General features: G+C 44.4%; 1 protein-coding gene across 1 annotated transcript in view; it reads right to left on the bottom strand.

Annotated features, from left to right (window-relative positions):
• LOC137629517 (WD repeat-containing protein 91) overlaps positions 1-23,487 on the bottom strand; it is a 146,760-nt gene that overhangs the window by 81,950 nt on the left and 41,323 nt on the right. The window contains exons 5-7 of the mRNA XM_068360896.1: positions 18,899-19,092; positions 10,214-10,385; positions 9,419-9,528 (exon numbers count right to left, since the gene is read on the bottom strand). Of these exons, the coding sequence (XP_068216997.1) occupies positions 9,419-9,528; positions 10,214-10,385; positions 18,899-19,092 (476 nt within the window). The remainder of the gene's footprint in view (positions 1-9,418; positions 9,529-10,213; positions 10,386-18,898; positions 19,093-23,487) is intronic.

The raw sequence follows: 23,487 nt of genomic DNA, 5'->3' as shown, positions 1-23,487 counted from the left end.
TATCTACATCCGAATTTTCCAACATCCGAAGTAAAATTCGAGCAAATTTTTGACTCTACACCCGAATTTTATTTCGACACACGAAGTAGCAATTTTCGTCGTACCGGTTGTATCCGAATTTTTCGACACGCGAAGTACAATTCGAACACGTTCCGACTCTACACCCGAATGTTTTTTTCGACACCCGAAGTAAACAATACTCGTACGCGTAGTCGGTGCTCATAGCGCCTGAAGTGTTTTTTATTTCCGCCGATAGAAGGCAGCACATCGACCTCGGAGGGACGCTCAATTAGCGCGGCTTGGGTCAGTCCTCTGTTCTCGCCGGCTTCGTGTGGTTGTGCTCTTTGCGTTGTGATATTAACTGTGAATTAATCGTGATTTTTTACGTGCATCCATTAACGATAATTTACGTAAATCATGGGTCCAAAAAGGCTTAGTTTTGCCAGTGGTAGTGGTAGTGGTGAGAAAAGGAAGAAGGAAATGCTTTCTATAGAAATTAAGCAGGAAATTACTGAAAAACATGAGCGTGGCATCCGCGTGAGTGAACTTGCTAAACAGTATGGCCGTAATATGTCGACGATCTCGACAATCCTTAAACAGAAGGAAGCTATTAAAGCAGTGAAACCTTCTAAGGGGATCACTATAATTTCCAAACGCCGTACCCCTATCATAGAAGAGATGGAACGACTTCTACTAGTGTGGATTAAGGATAGAGAGATCGTTGGCGACACCATCACCGAAACAGTCATCTGCGAGAAGGCGCACGCCATCTTTACGGACTTGAAGGAGGAGAGCTCTGTGGGTGATGCTGGGGAGAGTTCAACCGAGCCTTCCTTAGATGATTTCAAGGCATCTCGTGGCTGGTTCGAGAAATTTAAGCAACGGTCCGGGATTCATTCAGTTGTTCGCCACGGAGAGGCTGCTAGTGCGGACACAAAGGCTGCAACTGACTTTGTTAAGAAATTCGAAAATATCGTAAAGGAAGAAGGCTACGTAGAGCAGCAGGTGTTCAATTGTGATGAAACCGGGCTGTTTTGGAAGAAGATGCCGAGTCGAACCTACATCACTGCTGAAGAGAAGAAATTGCCTGGGCATAAGCCAATGAAGGATCGGTTGACTCTTGCTCTATGTGCCAACGCTAGCGGGGACTTTAAAGTTAAGCCCTTGCTTGTTTACCATTCAGAGAACCCTAGGGCCTTTAAAGCACACAACGTCGATAAGGATCAGCTTCATGTTTTCTGGCGATCCAACTCGAAGGCCTGGGTCACTAGGCAATTCTTTGTGCAATGGGTAAACCAAGTTTTCGGTCCTGCTGTGAAGAAGTATCTTCATGAGCAGAAATTGCCTTTAAAGTGCCTGCTATGCCTTGACAATGCACCCGCTCACCCCCCAGACTTGAAGATGATATCTTCGATGAATTCAAGTTCATAAAGGTGCTGTATCTTCCACCAAATACCACCTCTATCCTCCAGCCCATGGACCAGCAAGTCATCTCTAATTTTAAGAAGCTGTACACCAAGCACTTATTCAAGCAGTGCTTTAATGTCACGCAAAGCACCAACTTAACTTTGCGTGAATTTTGGAGGGGCCACTTCAATATCGTGCACTGCTTAAAGATCATTGATCAGGCTTGGGTGGGATTAACTCGACGGACCCTCAATTCTGCATGGAAGAAGCTGTGGCCTGATGCAGTTTCTCCCCGAGATTTCGAGGGTTTTAACCCCGAACCTGATCCCGTGGTCGGTGCAGCGGAAGCCGTAGAGGAAATCGTCTCCCTTGGCAAGTCCATGGGTCTGGAGGTCGACGCAGATGACGTTACGGAACTCGTCGCCGAACATCACGACGAACTGACGACGGATGAGCTCAAGGAACTCCATGCTATGTCGGAGCACATGAGTGATGACGAGGAAGAGAGCGAGGAGGTAGAACATGTGTTAGGTTCAGCGCAAATAAAAGAGGTGTTAGGAAAATATCAAGACGTGGTCGACTTCATCGACAAATACCATCCAAAGAAATTGCAGGTTTGTCGTGTAGTTTCTCAATTCGATGATGTTTGCCTAACGCACTTTCGAAACATTCTGAAAAGCCGTACGAAGCAATTATCTATCGATGCTTTCTTTAAAAAAACTGCGAAGCGAACTCGCGATGAAGAGGATGTAAGTGAACCGAAGAAAACGGCAAAGAGTGAAGAGGAAGAAAGTGAAACACAGAAAACGGAAAAGAGTGAAGCAAAAGAAATTCAGTCAATTTTAAATGTAAGTGATAGTGATTAAAATTACGTAATCATCAAAAAGAAAAAAAGAAAATGTAAAAAAAATATAAAATATAAAAATAAAAAAAAAATAAGCTAAGTTATGTTAAAGTTCACTTAGTGTAAGTTAGAATAAGTTACGGTAGTTTTACGTTTATCGTAGTTAACCTCTCTACCTCCTCGCCGTCCGTCCGTCTCCTCTCTCCTCTCTGCGTAGCGAAGACGAACAACACCTGCGCTGGAGTTTCTAAGGTAAAGTGACGCTAAAAACCCGTTTCTTATTTATCATTTTTTGCTAATTCTTCTTATTTACATGTCTATTCTTCTTATTTACATGTCTATTATCTAATTTAGTGTTCATTATTCTCATGGGAAAATTATGTGTAGTAGTTTATTAAGAAGTTATCATAGGTTTTTGGGCTCAACCACGGATTAATCCTATTTCAATGTATTCTTATGGGAAAATTCGTTTCGACATCCGATCAATTTCTACATCCGAAGTTGGTTCTGGAACGGATTAAATTCGTATGTAGAGGTTCCACTGTACTCACTATGGTGCCCATCAGCTACAACTCCTTACAATCTATTACTTAAAAATTTAATAATGATGCTAAGAGATGACCCACCCGCTCCCAACTGTTTGAGTTTGAAAACAAGGGCCTCATGATTACCACAGTCAAGGCAGCACTAAAATCAAGGCTAATCATACAAACTTCCTGACCACAATCCAAGGATTTCTGTACAGCATTGGAGATTGTAAGAAGGGCATCACATGTTGCAAGGCCTTTACAAAACCAAATTGCAAACAATGGAACAGATGATTATCTTCAGCAAACCTATTAAGATGTTTTGCCAGAAGATGTCTAAAAATATGGGAGTTATGGAAATTGGGCAGTAATTAGTTGGACTTGAGCTACCACAAATACATTTTCATAGTGGAGTAACATTACCAATTCTCCAACAAGTGCTAAAAGCTCCTCTTCTTGCTAACTTGCACAAAATAACCGATACACGAAAAATTCCGCTATTGCTGGAATAGTGGTATTGAATGGACTGACACCCCTTCCGCGGCACCAACCACAGAAGACGTTCCACTTCACCTGGTAGAATGAAGTTGATAACTTTCGTAGCTATCCGAGCATCTCCTTCGTGACTTGTTGCGAAAATCCTCTCTGAGAGAAGAGATGGTGGATAGACTCCAGGTGTGAAGGCGTAACGAAGTTACTGCATTGTGGAAATGTTGACATGTAATTGTCTGAGTAGAATGTGTCGTGGAGGAATTTCTATTAGGGGCTGCGTCAGGAGCAGCAGAAGGTCCGGGAACCATTCCGCGTGATGCCATAGCAGAGCTATGGGGGTCATTGAAAATTTGACCGATGTTCTTGTCTTGTTGAGTACTCTTCTTATCAGACGGAACGGTGAGAATGAGTACATGTCGATGTTGTCCCACCGTTGTTGGAATGCATCTTGCCAGAGAGCCTTGGGATCTGGGACTGGGGAGCAGTCCAAAGGGAGCCTGAAGTTCAGGGCCGTTACAAACAGGTCCACAGTCGGGGAACCCCATAAAGTTCGGACTTTGTTGGCTACTAGATGATCAAAAGACCATTCCGAACCCACTATCTACGATGCTCAGCTCAGATTGTCGGCGAGCCCATTCCTCTAGCCTGGAATGGGATGGGGGCTGAAAAAAAAGTACAGTGTACCTCCTTGCTCCTTGATGAAAGCTACTGCTATGGTGTTGTCGCTCATCTCCACCACTGAGCAAACCGCCAGAAACTGGTGGAACTCTTGAAGGGCCAGAAAAACGGCCTTCATCTCCAGTAGATTTATGTGAAGATACTATTTAGACTCTTCCCAAAGGTCTGAGGCCGTGTGGTGCGGCATGTGGGACCCCCACCCTTCTTTTGATGCGTCCAAGAACAGCATCAAATCAGGAGGAGGGACAAGAAGATAGACACCCTTCAGAAGATTCTCGTCTGCCAGCCACCATTCGAGATCTACCTTTCCCTGGGAATCAGTGTGTCCAGGGAATCGATAGCCTGATTCTGATTGGACTTCAGACGCCACTGGAGAGATCGAATCCTGAGGCGACTGACAGGAACTAGACGGGCCAAGGATGACAGATGTCCAAGGAGACATAGTCCCTTCTGAGCTGGGAGATCTTGTTTGAGGGAAGGTCTTGCAACTTTCCTCAGCCTTGCTATCCTGTCCAATGGGAAGGCTTTATGATGTTTGGTGTCTAATACCATGCCAAGGTATACCAGTTTTTGAGTGGAAAGCAGGGAAGACTTCTCGAGATTACCCTGATCCCCACATCTTGGCAAAGTCTCAGTAGTTTGTCTCGTCGCTGAAGAAGGGTTGCCACTGAGTCTGCTAGGATTAGCCAGTTGTCCACATAACAAAGGAGACAGATGCCGAGCCTATTAGACCAAGATGACACAGGGCAAACACTCTAATGAAGACCTGAGGTGCTGTCGAAAGGTCGAAACACAGCACCTTGAACTGGTATGTCTTGTTGTCGATGTTGAAACTCAGATACTTCCTTGAAGATGGTGGATTGGGATCTGGAAGTATGCGTCCTTAAGATCCAGTGTACATATGAAGTCCTGTGCTCTTATCACTAGACTGACCGTGTCTGCCATCTCCATAATGAACGAAGTCTGTTCGACAAACTTACACAGAGCTGAGAGATCAGTGACTAATCTCCAGCCTCCAGACACCTTTTCCACAAGAAAGAGTTGACTGAAGAAGCCTGGGGAACTGTCGAGGACCTCCTGGATAGAGCCCTTCTCCAACCAGGTCTGGACTTACGCTCACAAGCAATGAATTCTTGGTCAACAGAGGGAGAGATGGAAAAAACAGGATGCGAAACCCTAAACGAATCACGGAGATAGTCCAAGGTTCAGCCTCGAGCTGCATCCACCTGGTCCAGCAGCTTTGTAGGCATCCCCCTACTGGTCGACAAGCAGGGAGATGACCTCTCCTAGCACTTATGATTTTTACCGCCACCTCTTTGATGTCTTCCTATATGATTAGACTTCTTGCTTTTCCCGTCCTTAACAAGAAATGACCCTCTAAGATACCTTTGCTTTCGAAACCGGTGCCGTTTTAATAGTTGATGGCTTCGTATGGCTGGTCTTTGGAAGGGATGAAGGTCTGTAGGGCTGAGCTGTAAAGGCCCTAAGAAGGAGGGAATCCATGTTGGATTTCCTCCACCTCTCCACAGCCTGTTCGAAATCCCTTGGCTCGAGGAGGAAGAACCCTTCCATGGAGGAGTTTCGGAGCCTAGCAATCTCAGCGTTAGGGACCTGCTGGTGAAAAATCTCAGCCATCGCATCCCATCGGGCAAGAGCCTGGTGTGACGGAGAATGTTGAGACAAGGTCGGAGACGGAGGTGAAGGTTAGTAACCAGAAGGGACAGGCTGGACAGTTTCTTCCGAAAAAGAGGACCGAGGAGGTGAACAGGTGAAAGGACTCATGCCGCCGACCAACGATGTACGAGCGTGGGATCAGCAGGCTGGTCAACAGCAAGCCTTCGAAGAGGAGTCTCTATGTAATACCCTTTACTGGAAAGGGAAACACTCGTCAGAGAGACGTGCCTCAGACTTTGTTCTCCCCCCGATGTCCGTCAGGGGAAGGAGCACAGACCTCGGTGGTGGAAGTTGAAGAAGACGCAGTAGCAGGAGCAGTTGGCAGGGCAGCAGACGAGCTCTCCGAAGCCTCAACCTCGACAACCTACAAAGGGTCAATGTCAGATGTTGATGCTAATAAGAGTAGACGATCGATACTGAGAAAAACGTGGGGTCAATCATTACCGCCAAGCAAGAGGCAGGGCAGTGAATCGACAACTCTCGAGGAGGCAATTCATGAATCGCTGGACATTTCAGAATGGTGTTGGCCTACAGGGTCACTACCTGGTGGGCTAGAAAGTCAATGGAGCAGGTGCCAGAGAGAACGAAGGTCCCCAAAGCCTTCTTGGTACGACGGTGAACGATCATTAACCACCCTACCTTCCTAGCGGCCACAACCACTGCCTTTGGTGGCTGCACTTGGGGATACTCCTTGCTTGAGGATGTGACGGCCACTGATGCGTTGGAGAGCATTGGGAAACCTCAAGATGCAAGGTGATTGCCAACATGAAGACCAATGACTCGATGATCGATAAGAGGGAGAGTATTCCCACGTCGATGAGCGATCCCGCGATGACGCGGGATCGATCGTTACCGCTGCACAAGAGGCAGGTCAGTGTGTCGACGATCCTTGAGTAGGCAACTTACGCATAGCTGAGCGTGAAGGCTGACCGATGAGAGATGATTCACGAAGTGAATCATGAACAGGTGGGCATACGCGTTACGAAGGGAGGCGATGCAATGGTTTGGGAATGCTCTGAGGTATGGTCGAATGCTGGTTTGTTAAGTGACAGACGAGTGATTCCTAAGATGGTGAAGGTCTAAGCTACTTGTGTGATCGCTGAGGTGAACGTTGTTGGCAAGACGATCGCTGACGAGCAAGCGAACGCTATCGAGCAGGCAAGCACTGACGAGCAGGCAAACGCTGACAAGTAGGCGAACGCTGATGAGCAATCGATCGCTGACGAGTAGTCGATTTTCGAGGTGGTGGAAGAGCAGGCAATTCTCGCGTTCTCGGCGATGCTTGCGTAGCAGAAGCTTGACGAAAAGTCAAATCTGTAACCGATTCACGTGTAACCGAACGCTTAGGAAGTACACGAGTTATCGATCGTTGACGATGGTCAGGCGATCAACGAGCTGATGGAAGCGTTGGCGATTCACGAGTTGATGGAAGCATTGGGAATTCACGTTCTGCGGGACGATGGTGAGATTTGTCAAGTAGGCGAGTATTGTGATGACTGAGCGATTCACACCCTGGAGGGCGATTGTGTTTCGAAAGAGTACGACGCGTTAGACTGAAATGCTCTGAGCAACAGCCGAACGCTGGTTTGTTGAGCGATGAGTGTTTAAGCGTCGACAAGCTACGAATCACTGGACGAGGAGATAGGCCGACGATTTATGCTGAGGCGATTTATGTACCGTTGGGCATTTTACGCTCTGATGGTGATCGACGTGTTTCAGTGACGAGACGCGTGAGAACACTGTCGGGTAGAAGATCGAAGTTCCTGACGCTGACGAGTACGCGATTCCGAACAGCTGGAACAGCAGAAGATTTTTGACCTGCAAGTGGTTCACGCATAGCAGGCGATTTCCGAGAAGGATATGGTAGAGCAGGCGGCCATCAAACTGCAAGCGATTCTCGCATAACAGGCGAAACACGAGAGTATGAACGAGCATGGGGATTATTGAACTGCAAGAGATTCTCGCATAGTAGGCAATTTACGAGAGATTGAATGAGTCGTCAGCTGTATGCGATGGCTAGGCAATCTACAAGCTGAAGGGACGGTGGGTAATTCTCACGTTGAAGGTCGATAGTGAACCTGATGAGCAGGTGAACATCGAGCAGAAACCTGACGAGACAGGGAACGCTGCCGATGAACTGTAGCTGGAGATCAATTGGAGAAATGTGACTCTCATGAGGCAACACATACTCAGGAGATCGAGAACGAACCCTTGCAGATGACGAACGAACCTAAGTTCGTTGGGGAGAGGCCGATGACGGAAGCAAAAATCGGGAACCAAAAGAGGCAGGCTGGGCAGGTTCCTCTAAAGAGGAAGACTGGGGGGGGGGAGAGGATGTGAGAGGCATCTCTTCACTGATGGAGCAGGAGCACCCTGAAGGCGAAGAGGAGGACAAACACGGCTAGGACTTCTGCCATCAACCCGACGTCAAACAGCAACCGATGGATCAGCAAGCTGACTGTCAGCAGGTCTCCGAAGAGAAGTCTCTATGAGAGCCCCTTCACTAGAAAGGGGACCCTCGCAGGAGAGACAAGAGATGATGAAGGGAAGTTTTCCTTTGGAAGTTAGAAACAGAGCCTAAAATCTGGGGAGGAAAACTTCCCCTCGGAAGGGAAAGAAATCCAACCCCTGGAGGCGAACCTCCGGGCAATGCTCTTCGCTTCCCATCAACAAGCCTTGTTCAAATTGAAGATCTGCATCGAGCGTTACCAGAGACAACGTAGCCAGAGCTAATTCCCCGAGGATATCATGATAATCAGGAGCTGCAGCAGGTGCAGGAGAACAGGAAAGTGATAGTACAGTGACAGCAGAATCCCCTGGGACGAAAGGCACTACTTTTCTACATCAGCTATTATAGCCGAACGAAGAAGAACGGCATCGCTAACTGAGAAAAAATTTAAAAATTTAGGTAACAAAAAGAAAAAAACTCACTTGGGAGGAGCACCTAATCCGCAGACAGGAAAGGTGTCCTCCAAGAGAACAGACACAAATTAAGGACTGCGCACTCCCTTCCCCGGCACACATCAACTGGAGTAGGAGAGCGGCAGCGTAAAAACTGTAGCACAACAAGAATTACAATGAATTAATTCACCTGATAAAAATAACTACTCAAGACAACCACAACCCTCCGGCGGGAAGGAGGGGAACCCCACAGAGATGAAGCTGAAAGTTAAATTACAACAGTTATAGAGTTATAGTTTTACTTAATTAATGAAGAAAACCATTCAGAAGCGCAACCTACCCCGCCGAAGTATACTGCCGGCTGCCTACGAGTGAGCGGCCATGCTCCCTTCCCCCAGCAGATTCTTTTCTCCATCCATGAGAACCTGCGGTACTACGCTATCACACACAGCACCTGAAAAAAACATACATACATATATATATATATATATATATATATATTATATATATATATATATATATATATATATATATATATATATAAACATTAAGTATGTTTTCATATATATCAGTTAAAAAGTCAAAGATTAATGGCAGTCAAAAAAAAAAAAAAAAAAAAAAAAAAAAAAAAAAACGGTGAGGAGAAAGAGTGGTGACAACCACTCTCCATCCGAGCCAAAAGCAAAGTGAGCTCAATCACAGGTGTATGAGAGGAAGGGGTAGCAGGCTACCCGTCCCGTGCTAACTAGCAGGATGGGTAGTTAACCCTCGCTAAATTTTAATGGCTCATCCTTTCCGCTTCGCCGAAAGTAATACCCCTATAAATAGCGTTGGTTTGTATTCCAGTTACGAAACAAATATTCATTGGCCATCGGTAAAATTAATAACTACTAACTTTGCTGAAGTCCCAGCCACACTTGAAGAACGGGTCCGTTTTCTCTCCACCGATGGTGCTTGTGAAACGGTTCTCCTTACAACTGGGTGGCCACTTGAACCACTTGTGCCCTATAAGAAAGAAAATTCTCAAGTAATGTAATGCCATCTATGTTATTAATCAACAATGTATTTGCACAAAATATATCTAGAGTGCACAAACTAGAAAAGCACTCTGAGAGTGCAGACCCCCGTCACGGCGGCTTATTTCTCGAAATCAGCTTGCCTTTGAAGTCTGTGTGACAATCATGTTAACGTTAGGGTTAATTCGGTCGACCTTTTGTTTGACCTTGACCTATAACCTAAGACTTTCAAAATTGAATTACTTCCACGTCTCAACATAACAATTGATCCCTGAAAGTTTCACTACTGTATGAGTAAAATTTTGGGCAGGAAGTTGTTCACAAACAAACAAATGGACAAACAGATACAGTAAACAAGGGCAAAACCATAACCTCCTCCCACCTTTGGGCTACTTCTGTATAATTAAAATAATCAGACACAATAAAAACTTCCAGTGTCTCCAAAACAGGAAACCTTTACAAAACAACCCTTTTTAGGAATACTGCCATAATGTTATCAAACTTTAAAACAAAATACATTTCATCATATTTGAAAAAGTGTAAAATAATCACTTGACTGACCTCAAGTGATTCTCGCAGCTAATTATTTTTTGAGACATAAGACAGACACTGGTACTACAAAAAATTATATATATTATAAAATAGCTAAATACATTAGAAAAAACTTTACTCACATGATTTGAGGAAGCTGGTGGTTGGGCAGCTGAAGGACTAGGTTGTGGGGAAGCAGAAAAAGTTCCCCCCACACTACGTCGACCTAGTATTGGAGAGGTAGGTAACCCTCCACCTAGACCAAAGAGAATAGTCTTCAAAGATTTCAGCTGACTATCTGATGCTGGAGCTTCTCTGAAATGTTTGAATGATTTGATTAAAACCCCATCATCATCAAAAATTACTACAGTATTTACCACTGAATACAGCACAGTTTTAGTTATATACATATGTAGCTATTCTTCGTAAATAACAAACAAGTTCAATGATTATCTGCAAAATTGAGAAAATTCAGCAGCCTTTCTCATGTTTTTAATCAAAATTATATCTGGAGCCCTACCATCCCAACCATTATATTTATGTTTTGCTTTTAAATGTGATTTAAAGAAAAAAAAAAAACAATATAATACCTTGACTGTCTTACAAATTTCAAATGCTGCTTAAAATAATTGTAAGCAAGTATTCTCCCTTAGTGCACTCTACAGTTACTGAAACATAGCCCTTCAAGTTCTAGAATGTGTAATAATAAAAAAGAATCACCAAAAGAATAAATCATAAACTGATGAGAAAAAGAATTATCTAAGCCTAAAATAATAAGCAAACCTGCACTACGAAAAACGAAGAAATCCTCTCTTGCACTGATAAGAAGTCACACGAGACCAAAGCATATTCTTTTTTTCTAATAAAGCTTAAAATTGTCATAGGATTTGTTTCCTACTAATGTTTGATACAAAGCCAATGAGAATTCACAAATATTAATGATTAACATCTTATTCTGTGATACATATTTCTAGTAAGTTTGTACCAGCATCTCCTAATGTTATCTTGTGAGCGTCTTTGGCAGTGTTCTTTTGTAAAGATGTGACCGTGTGTTCTTTATAGAATTGTGATCGCCATTAAGAGTAATATAATTCATTTCATGGACAAGCTTGGATGCCATTAGATAAAGCAAGGAAAATTAAATGAGTAAATTCAGCCTCCTGTATAATAAATTAAAAATTCATATATTGTATAAGTCTCGGACTTGAGCTTTACATTTGCATGTAGTTGTTAAAGCTAATGGTTTCATTTTTGTAGCATTGAGAAGAATGAATGCACATATAAACCATATCTCAGAAAGGTACACAAAGTGAATATGACAATACCAAAGTCCTTAACTAATATAGTTTGAAAATAACTTAACACTCATAAACAACAACGAGATACTGAATTATTTTCGGTTATGTAATAATGAAACTACAGTATAAGAAAGATAATTGAGTGCCAATGTAAATGAGATCAGGGTGAGGGGTAGATGGAGATGGTTTGGGCATGCCCTTTTCACTTCCCAAGAGAGATTAGTTCACCAATCATTTAACTGGGCTCCATAAGGCCCTAGAAGAGTTGGAAGACCCAAGCCTACTTGGCTGAGGACTATGAAGTGTTAAGTAAGAGATGGTGAGTGGAGAAGTATTGAATTAAAAGATCAAACTAGTAACGACTAGCGAAACCTAACTGAGGGCCTTTGCGTCAATAGCCGTAAGAGGAGATGATGATGATGATGATCAAGAAATACTAAATTAATAGTAATATACTCAATACCTCTTTAAACATATAAACAACATTATTTAATATCTGTCTAAGTAAAGAAAACTATCAGAGAAACAAAGTAAAAAGAATTAATTCAATACCAATCTTTTGTTGCTAATACACATACTGTATATAAAGAATGTACAATTCTTTCTATATCTGTTATACAAACTTTACTTAAGGTCAGCCAACTACAGTCAACCCTCAGTTTTCGCAATTTTGGTTACTCGCAGCTTCAGTTATTTGCGGTGCAGAGATCCTATAATATTTTTAAAAACTTCTAACGGTTAGTCCTGATGTTGTTTTCAAAGTACCCACAGTTTTACTTTACTTTACGGGGTGCTTTTCTGGTCCCATACAGCAGGGGAGTCCTACTCTCGAAAGGACCTCTACAGACATTTTATCAGTAAATAGCACCTGGTCTTCAAGCCATTTCCCTCCCTGCACAATACAGTAATGAAAACCAAACAAATATACTGTACAAGACAACTTTGTAGCTAACACATGTAAACTATTCAGTGTTAATTCATTTGTATAGAAATTCTGATAATAGAAATGATAAAAAGAAGTTCATACATACAGTATGTTTAAGTAATATTTGAAACAATATAAAATGTTTATGAAAAATAACAAATTTGGAAATAATTTTCATTTTTCTTAGCATACAAACCTGAAGCTATTTATAGGGGTATTACTTTCAGAGTAGCTGAAAGACAAGCCATGATAATTTTTAGTGAGGGATAACTACCTCATCTGCTAGTTAGTGAATGGGGTTGGGGTAGACTGGCTACCCCGCTCACTCATACCTCTCGGCTGAGAAACCACTTTGCTTTATGGCAGGACTTCTTGGGGGACAGGGTGGCGGGCTAATTTGTATAAATAGCTTCGGGTTTGCATACTAGGAAAAATACAAATTACTTCCAAATTTGTTATTTGTTCCAGCACAAATACAAACACTCCGCTATTTATAAGGGTGACTTACTCTTAGAAGGGAAGAAGTCCTCATCAACTGGCCTTGGTCATGACCCGGGGTTCTCTCTATTTCGATCTGTGATCCATTGTAGAGGGATCCCAACCCTCGCGAAAATCAAGTGCCGATATGAGGTAATGCACTGATAGCGGCCTGCAGAAGCTTGTGTGAGCGAAACTTGCAGTGTGGTTTGTCGTTAACATAGGAACTCGAGTACGTACTCAAGACCTAGAGTTCTTAAGAATTACCCAATACCCTCCCTCAATGAGGTATTGGGGACGTAACAAAGTATTATTCTATACTTAAAGGCACAAGGAAAATGAGTCTTACCTCCAGAGGTGAGGTCAGCTAAGGTGAGGCTTGCAGAGCTGTTTCCCCAGAGGGGTAAAAGTGAAAGGAAGAAAGGAGCCAGTCATTTCTACTCATTCACCCCAGACTAACACGGGTAACCTCAGCCTTTATCCCTCTGCTACTTGTCCATCAAGGTGCTCGAAGTGTTTAGACCATTTGTTGTGCGACCACCACAGGACCAATGGAAAAGGTCTCCATGTTCCTGTGGGTTATGTCGTTACAGGTAGTGGGCAGTGAAGGTCGACTGACGTTTCCACATGCACGATTGTAATACCTGCGCCACAGAATAGTTTTCTTGAATGCCAGGGATGTAGCAACACCACTGACGTCATGAGCTCTGGGTCATAGGATGGAGGAGGGTCTCGATTGAGAGCAAACTCAATTGCCTTCCGATCCAGGGGGGGAAGGTAATCCTTGTGACCCTCTTGACCTTCCACGTGCTGATCAACAGTGTTGACATACGGGGGCGAGCTGCTGTCGTTCTCTTAAGGTAACACCACAAACTCCTCACTGGGCAAAACTCCAGTTGGATTGGGTCTTCAGTTACAGAACGAAGGCTCTCTATCCAAAATGGGACGAACCTAGGGTACAGCAAACTCTGATTTTGAGTCTTGGCAATCAACTCAGGGACGCAGCTGAGAATTACTTCTCCCCAGGAGATGACAAAAGATAAACGATACAACTCACTAACTCTCTTGGCCAAAGCAAAAGTGAGGAAAAAAAGCCATTTTCCATATAAGGAAGCGATCTGATACCTGGCATAAAGGTTCGTAGAGTGGGGCCTTCAGGGACTGAAGGACCTGAACCGCATTCCCAGGAGGAGGATGTTCCGACGGGGGACAAGTCATCTCAAACTTTGTATGAGTAGAGGCATTGAGAGGAGTGATTCCCTTCCACGACATCAATCACAAAGGACCGAACACTTCGCCTAGAACACTGACACTCAAAAGCATCTGAGGTGTCTAGAGATCTTTTCTGCAACTCATTGCAAAAGGCCTCTCTGAGAAAGGAGGTGTTGGACATTTTCCATGCATGAAGTCGAAGCAAAGCTATTGCTTTGTGGAAGGTGTTGCCATGTGGCTGTTTTAGAAGATTGTGTTGTGGAGGAAGTTCAAACGGAAGCTCCGACGGGAGCTGCAGAAGGTTCACGAACCATTCTGCGTGATGTCATAGCTAAGCTATTTGAATCATTAATAAGTTATTGCTTAATCTAACTTGGTTGAAGATTTTCTCACCAGACCAAATGGGGGAAAAGCATGCATCTCCAAGCTGACCAAACATTCTTGGAATAACTCTTGCTGGAGAGCCTGGGGTTTTGGGACTGGGGAACAGTCTAGCAGGAGCCAAAAGATTAGGGCCATTGCCAGCAGGACCACAGTAACCAGCCTGCCACATTCGCCATTAGTCTGGTGAAAACTTGGGGAGCTGTGCTGAGACCGAAGCAAAGTGCCCTGAATTGGAAGCACTTGCCCTGGAACACAAATCTCAGATATCTCCTCGAAGAGGGATGAATGGGGACGTGAAAATAAGTGTCCTGCAGGTTGAGAGAAACCATCCAGTCGCCTGGACGAACTGCAGCCAGCACTGACTGAGTCGTCTCCATGGAGAACTTTGTTTTCTCCACGAAGGCGTTCAGAGAGCTGACATCTAGGACTGGTCTCCATCCACCCGAGTTCTTGGGAACCAGAAACAGGCGATTGTAAAAGCCTGGGGAGGTGAGGTCTTGAACCGGCTCTATTGCTCCCTTGACCAACATCTGGTCGACTAGCTCCAGAAGAGCCTCTCGTTTCCCCGCGTCGCTGTACTGAGACACTAAGGCTAGGGGAGTGTCTGAGAGAGGTGGTTTCTTTAAAAAGGGGATCTTGTAACCTTCCTTGACGACTGAGAGGGACCAGGTGTCCGCCCCTCTCCTTTTCCAAGACTGCCAAAAACGAGACAGTCTTGCCCCTACTGGTGTCTGGAGGACTACCATCTCATTTTTTGGACCGGGGCCTAAACGCACCTCTGCTGGTCCTTGGCCCTGACTCTTGTCTTCTCCCCCTAAAATTCGCTCTCGAGGAGATCCTGCCCAGAAAGGGCTGTTGAAACTTCTTCTCTTCCTTCTTCAGAGGAGCAGGAGCAACAGGTAAGGTCTTCCTAGCAGACTGAGACAAAAGGTCCAGAGTAGCCTTCTGTGCCAGAGAAAGGGAGATATCTCTGACCAGAGCTTCAGGAAAAAGATGACGTGAAAAAAGGGGCGTAAAGCAGCTCCGACTTCTGGGCAACAGTCACAGATTTATAGGTGAAGGACCACAAAAGGGCCCTCTTCTTTAAGACCCCTGCTGAGAAAAGGGAAGCCAATTCATTCGCTCCATCCCTTAGAGCTTTGTCCATGCAGGACATGATACTCGTCAGGTCCTTCGTGTCCTCCAGGAGTTCAGACTTCCTGGCCAGAGTCCCGAGAGACCAGTCCAGGAAGCTGAAAACCTCGAAAACCCTGAAAATTCCCTTGACGAGGTGATCAAGCTCCGACATGGACCACATCACCTTGGCAGAGTTTAAAGCATGCCTTCTTGTCGAGTCCACAAGAGCCGAGAAGTCACCTTGGGAGGAGGCAGGCACTCCTAACCCCAAAGGTTCCCCTGTCTCATACCACATACCGGCCTTGGAAGCGAGCCGAGACGGTGGAAAAGAAAAGGTGGTCTTGACAGCTTGTCTCCGTTCCTTCATCCAATCATCCACCTTAGCGAGAGCTTTCCTGGCCGAAATTGAAAGTTTCATTTTGATGAAGGCCGAAGACTTAGTAGCTTTCTTCATGGTAAATTGAGACTGAGGAGAACGAGGGGCCGAAGGTTGAAATTCCTCCCCATAAAGTTCCAAAAGAGAGCGAGAAAGAACCTTGTAATCGCTAGAAGAGTCGGCAGGTTTTTCTTCCTCTTCCGAAATATCTTCGAGGTCCTGCTCAAGGATAACATCCTGAAGAGTTGGGCTGCCAGCAGTCTGGCACCGAGAGCTGCTTAAATCCTGGCGCCGAGCGCCGCTAACATCCAGTCGGCGAGAAGCGGTATCGTCACGATGACGAGAAGCGGTATCGTCACGATGACGAGATGCGGTATCGTCACGATGACGAGAAGCGGTATCGTCACGATGACGAGAAGCGGTATCGTCACGATCACGAGAAGCGGTATCGTCACGATGACGAGAAGCGGTATCGTCACGATGACGAGAAGCGGTATCGTCACGATGACGAGAAACGGAATCGTCCTGAAGATGCAGGCTGCCTTCGCCTTGAAAATGCAGACTGCATTCATCCTGTTTCCTAAGAAACGAGGCGGTAACATCCTGGCGTTTCGAAAGAGAAACGGAATCGTCACGGCGCCGAGAACGAGAGGCAGTATCGTCTTGGCGCCAAGAGAGGGGGGAAGGAAATTCCTGGCAGCGTGCCGATGAAGAGGGTGTGCGTTGTCGTACGGCCGGAGAAGTGCGCAGAGGTTTCTTGGGAGAGATACTAAGTTCTCTCTTAGAAGAAGATCTCTTAACAGGCAAAGAGACGTCCTTACGTCTGACGGACTGAGAAGGGTGGCTGAAAGCTTGAACTAACGATGAAAGTTGTTCCTGCATAACAACCATGAAAGCTTTAGCAACCTCCGCTGGCTCTCGCGGTGCCGAAGACGGCAGTTGTCGTACGGCTTGACTGGGAGCGCTGGCAGAAGAAGCAAGGAGTTTAGCAGGATTAACTGGGCTAAGGACTCTCTGTTTCGCCCTCTTAACAGGAACAACATCGAAATCGTCTTCCGAAGGATCAGGATCTCGGCTACTCGAACCGGGAGAGGGAGAGCGAGACTGCACATCCCGGTTCCACCCTCTCTTCATTGGTCTTGATTCGTAACGCCAATTACGTCTGGGAGAACGATCAGGCGAAGACACAAACGTATCCGACACGCCTTTTCTACGGCGGTCAAGAGCAGCCTGGGAGATCGCAACAGGACTGTCTGAGGCGACGACTGACCGAGGATAAGCACCTCTCACCCCCTTTCGGCTTTCGACGTACCTTCTCCCTTGGTCCTGGGAGCTTGGTAGAGGTCTAGACCTAGGGGTATGACAGATTCGATCAGTCGCCACCTCCACTGCACTTTCACAAGCACTAATTTCACTTACACCCTTACCTTTAAAGGCCTCCAATCGTGCTTTAATGGCCTCTAATTCAGCAGCTAATTTAGCATACCCAGGGTCATCTGTAGGCACAGATCCTGTAGAAGTGGCAGGAGTTACTTCATTCGGGGAAGGAATAACTTCCAAAGAGGTTACAAGTAAAGGGTCAATAGATAAATCTAAGCTAGGCTCACTAGCAGACTTTGACTTTGATTTAGCTCTCCTAACTCTATCAACCTCAAGTTTGCACACATAGCGCTTCATAGCTAACCAATTATCATCATTTAAAATCTCGCATTCCTTGCACCTATTATCTAGAGCACATTCAAACCCCCTGCAACCCATACAGATAGTGTGAGGGTCAACCGACACTTTCGGCAACCTCACCTTGCAAATATCATTCGCACAAATACGAAAATGAATTTTTTTCACTCATGATAAGAAAGGAAAAAAGACAAAAAACAAAAAAACAAACACGATTGCCAAATCCCAACACAGTGTACTTCACCAAAAACGAAGTCCAAAAAGGCGATGAAGGGAAAGCGATCCGAAAAAAACTCTAAATGGCGGACCAACGATATTGTCGATCCGGCCGGCAGAGATAATCTGAAGAACAGAAAATGGGAACGATTCTAAGTACCACCCTGTAAGGGTTGTTAACCATCTAACCACACAACCACCACAAGGCGGTTGCCGCGATTTTCGATTAAATTCTGCCGCAGTCGGAGACTCAGCTATATATATATATAACTGCCAGCAGGGTAAGTACTATTCATAAAAACTGGATTACAGTATTGTTATTAAATTATCATATGCTTGAATAATTCTCACTTAGAAGAATTGTTATTTCAATGAAGAAAAATAAGATAATTAGAATTTACACAGAACTTATGATAATCTGTGACTTCCTTATTTAAAAAAAAAAAAAAAAAAAAAAAAAAAAAGAGGTTTCTAGAATTACCATCAAATGACGACATGAAATGTGTTCAGTTATAATAAAGTAAATTTTTAATTTGTTAGTTTGAAGCACTACCATCAAACAGAAAAAAGGAATTTCCCAACACCCGTTCAGTTAGCTTGTAAATCAATCAAACTTATCAACACTTTTTTTTCATGATAACCATGGTAATTTTTTTTCACAAAATGAAAAAGAATGGAAAGAGGAGCAGGACATTTGTCATGTTCTTAGCTTATGCTATATTTACAGAAAAGAGATTTCTTTAAAAATAAAAATAGCTCTTTTCTGTTAAGAAATAAGATAGAAAAAAAAACATTTCCCAGTAAAAAAAAACAAATTGATGTTAGTTTTGATGGAAGGGTGTTGTACAAAGACTGGATGTCATAAGAAGACCACAATCAAGGAAGAATACCGGGGTTTAATGAAGTAATTCGTCAATACAGAATCTGTATTAAATCGAATTAATACATAAAATAACCTCTAGAGACAGTAAGTTTTCCCCAGGACATGAGATTGAAATTAAGAGAAGGATAAGCATAGGAGGGAAAGGTTTTTTTTTTACAAAATAAGATTATGAAATATGCCACTTTCTCTAAAAAGAAAAGTACTGATAAAAAGAAATAAGAAAATAACCAATAAGAAAGCTATACATCTTTAGATAAGACTCACTGAGCAATGTTGTAAAAATCATCCATAAGATGCGGAGGGGGAGGTGGATCAGGTACGGTTAAGTGCTCTAGGGTTGGTTGGTCGCAAGTTGTAAGCGCGGCCAGTCTTGCACGAAGTAATTCGTTCTCCTCTTGTAGGTGAGCAATTTTGGACGATTCATCCCTGTAGCTTGCTAGCGTAGGTAATTCTATACTCTAAGGAATAAGATAAAAATTGTATATTAGAAAATGGCAGATTATATTATTCTTTACCCATTCATTAGTAAAATGTTTATCAATTTAGGGAAACCATTTTGAATTATTTATCTCTGTAACATGCTAGTGTATCTATACTCTAGGGAATAAGGAAAAAATTTTATATTGGAAAACTGAAGATTATATCATTCTTTACCCATTCATTAGTAAAATGTTTATCAATTTATTCACCCACACGCTATAGTAAACATGACAAATTCGTAGATAATTTGTATTTTTCCTAACTATACAAACCTTAGCTATTTATTAGAGGTTATACTTTTGGCGGAGCTGAAATGACGAGCAATTAAAATTTAGCGAGGGTTAACTAGCCACACCGCTAGTTAGCGGGGGTAGGGGGGGGTTAGCTTGCTACCACTCCCGTTTACACACCTGTGATTTAGTCCCTTTGCTTGGAGGTAGGACTTCAAGGGGGATAGGGATGGGGGGCAAGTTTGTATAAATAGCTAAGGTTTATAGTTAGGAAAAATACAAATTATCTATGAATTTGTCATTTGTTCCGTAACTGGAATACAAACCACGCTATTTATTAGGGGTGACTCACCCATTAGGAAGGGTGGACGTCCCTGCCAATCTGGCTTTTCACTTTGCCCGGGGGCTCCTTATTCGAGTATGTTAGTACTCAAAAATAAGAAGTTCCTGCCCTCACTAAAATCTTGCTACACAAGGTGGTTCGCGGCCTACGTGTGACTGTCTAGGTAAAGTTATTCCGAGTCTATGTACGAAAAACCTGATGTAACCAAGATTTTCCCAATACCACCTCCCCAGGGTAATGGGACGCAACAGTATTAGCTTAATATTAGGTACACAAGGGAGCATGGTTTACCTGCAATGGTTTGAGGTCAGCTTATGCAGAGAACCCAGGATGCTGCTTTCCCCACGAAAGGCTAGGATGAAGAAAAGAATAAGAGTCAGTCAAATCTTTTCATTCACGCAGACTAGAACCGGGTAACATAAGGAGCTTGAGGTATACAACCAGCTGTTGTGCAGCCACCACCAGACCGATAGAGATTGTATCGAGTTCCTGTGGGTCACGTCTTGCAGGAGAAAGGTTGTGAAAGTCACCTAGAGCATTCACATCCTTTCTTGTAAAACCTGTGTCACAGAGTAATCTGCTAAGTAGGACGCTATGCCCCTGCCACTGTGATTCGTCATGTCGAGATGTTTCGGTGATCCTGGGTACAGTAACGGATGATCTGAATTGTCCGTTACCGAGTGTCTGGCGACGTACTCAGGGACGAAACTGAACATTGTCTTTCGCCCTTCTCAATATTGGGCGATGTCGAAAGAGAGACCATGAAGTTCCTTGACTTGTATGGTTGCTGTCCGAGTGTATAGGAACATTGTGTTCTTAAATCAGGAGAATATTTGTTGCCTGGTGAAGTGGAACATAAGGAGGTCTCTTTAGAGATCGGAGAATTTGACCATGTTCCGAGAGGAAGGTCTCAATTCCGACTGGGGAAAGGCAAGTTGTAAGTCCGTATGAGTTAGGAAAAGTCTGTCGATGAGAGGGTGTCCCTTTCTTTCAGTTTGAAGGAGAAGGATCAAGGTTGAGTGATCATCTTTACCTGTCGAAACTAAATAGGGGGTCTTTTCCTATTGTATATACTCGAGGATTCCGCTATTGCTGGAATCGAGGTATCGAGTGGAGAGAGACACTTTCACATGACACCAGCCACACAAGACGTTATACTGCCTGGTAGACTGATGCTGAGGAATTCCTCAGATACCTAGACAACCTTTTCACAAAAGAGGTATTGGGTAGTCTCCAGGCGTACAATCATAGCGAAGCTATAGCTTGTGGTAGGTGTCGAAGTGGGTTATCTGTGATGTGGAGAGGGTTCTCTTGGAGACTATCAGGAGCTGCAAAAGGTTTGGAAACCATTCTGCATAATGCCATAGCGGAGCTAGGAGAGTCCGTGAGAGGTTGACCGATGTTCTAGCCTTCTTGAGTGTCCTTCTCCATATAAAACAGGGATGAGACATAAACGTCATTGTTGTACCCACCGTTGTTGCCAGAGAGCCTTGGGGTTTAGGGATGGGGAGCAACAGCAGCCTGAGATTCAGGAGCGTTGCGAACAGATCCCTAGTTGGAGGACCCCGTAAAGTCGGGACTTTGTCGGTTACAAGGCGATCCAAAGACCATTCGGTATACCTTGTCTGAGATGCTGTGCACAGATTGTCGGCGAGCATGTTCTTCTAGTCTGGAATGAAGCGGGCTGATAGTGGTACAGAACAGACTTTGGCCCATCTTAGTGTTTATACTGTTAGATGGGAAGGGGCTATGAGTAAGTTCCTTCTTGCTTGTCGATGTGAGTGTCTATGTGGTGTGTGGTCCATTACATCAGTGAGTGGTCTGTGAGGAACCGATGAGGCTGCTGAAGGACTGGAAAGTTGGCCTTCATCTCTTAAGAGATTTAAGTGAAGGTACTTTTGGACTCTGTCCAGAAGGCTGAGGTCGTGTGGTGCAGCACTATGGTCCCTCCTCTCTTCTTTTGATGTGTTCTGAGCACAACCTCAAGTCCGAGGGGTGGGGAAGGATGAGAAGGTTTGGTGTCTAGAATCATTTCCAGAAACACCAGTCTCCTGGGAGGGAAGTAGGGAAGACTTCCGCAGGTTTACCCTGATCACTGGATCTTGGTAAAAAGACTTCAGAACTTCTGGTGTTAATGCAAGGTTGCCACTGAGTCTGCTAAGATCAGTCAGTCATCCCAAAATGGAGGAGACAGAAACCAATCCTGTGAGACCAGGATGGGTGTAGTGGAAAGACCGAAGCACAGTGTCCTGAACTGGTGTTTCTTGTTTGTCTAGACTGAATCTTCCAACCTTCCTAGATGGATGGTTTGGACCTGGGAGTAAGTGTCCTTTATGTCCAGTGTGCAAATGAAGACCTGAGGTCTTAGCCCTTGTTCGAACTCCAACATGGTGTGGACATCGACCCAAAGGGACTGCTCCTTGCGGATCCTTTTGCATGGAAGATTGTCGACGCTAGAATCTTGACTCATGTCGTAAAGGATCAGACGCGATACCCAGTGTAAGAATTCTTCTCTGAGAGATAATTCCTTTAACTAACAGAAGGAAGGCAACGCTTAGCCTTACCATGCGTCCTGATGGAATTGATGCTATTCCTTAGAATAAAATCAATCTGGCGAATCTTAATCAATGGTTAACAGATTGGTATCATGGTTACTGTGCAGTTGGAGAGTGCTCGCAAGTAGTACCCTGTCGACAAGCTGTTGACGAGGGTTGTCGAACGTTTGCCGATCACTTTAGTGTGATGACGAACGGCCAGTAGCGAGAAGTATGTTGTATACCTTCTGATCTAGGAAACTACGGGAAGAGGTTGACTAGTAAGTTCGAGTCACGAACTGCTGGCGAATTGCCGATGATCGGTAAATCGGTGGTCTGTGAGCCGATGGTTAGTTAAGAGATCAGCAAGCTGATTATGGTCCCCCCTGGTTGGTCAGATATGAGCAAGCTGAAGATGGGCTGGTCAGAGATCAGCAAGCTGAGTTCAATGATCGAAGAAAGATGAGCTGCCCATCGGTGATCTAGTGATCAGCAAGCTGATGACTGGTTATTGACTAGCAATTGGTGATTGGAATGCTAGCAATCGGAGATCGTTAGTCATTGGAGGGACTAGAGGTCAAAGATCAGCATTGAGCTAGCAATTGGTGATCTGGTGATCAGCGACCTAGCGATCAGTAAACTGTGAACTAGCCATCAGCAAATAGTGATCTGGAGATCAGACTGTTGATGCTTTCCTGTTTGCTGACGGTGGTCTGTCAAGGAAAAAAGAAACTTTAGAAGAGACAGGGACCAAGGATTCCCCATTTCGATTCCCCTTGTAAGATGGAATCTTCGGGATCTTGAATCCTTCTGTGAAGCCTTATTCCTCTTTTCCCGGAGGCAATGTAATGTGTTTGCAGGGAGGAATGGGGCAATGGTGACCTGTTCAAAAAGTTTTATTCCTTTTTACTGCCTATTGCACGAGTGTGTAGGAGAGTACTGGAGCGATGGCACAGGATGATGCTGGTGCTCACTTTCTGCCTGGAAAGCAGGCAAGCGCTGGCTCTTAGGTAAGAGCTAGCGCATTGGATCTGCGAGCACTGACTCTTTGGCAAGAGCTGGGGCATTGGATCTGAGACCGCAACTGCGCAAGAGGCCGCAGGAAAGTGTGGAAGAGCGCTGGCGCGCAGAAAGGCACTGTGTACTTTTGTGCATTCTCCCTAGAATGCGCCTTGGAGCGTGCGTGAGAGTACAGTACTATGTGGAGACTGCTGGCGCGCACGTGCGGAAGACCATTGGCGCGGGAGACTATTGGCGCGGGAGACC

The sequence above is a fragment of the Palaemon carinicauda genome, chromosome 37 (genome assembly GCF_036898095.1).
Source record: "Palaemon carinicauda isolate YSFRI2023 chromosome 37, ASM3689809v2, whole genome shotgun sequence".
Lineage (NCBI taxonomy): Eukaryota > Metazoa > Arthropoda > Malacostraca > Decapoda > Palaemonidae > Palaemon > Palaemon carinicauda.
The sequence above is the reverse complement of the archived record's forward strand: the minus strand, read 5'-3'. Positions and strand labels throughout refer to the sequence as shown.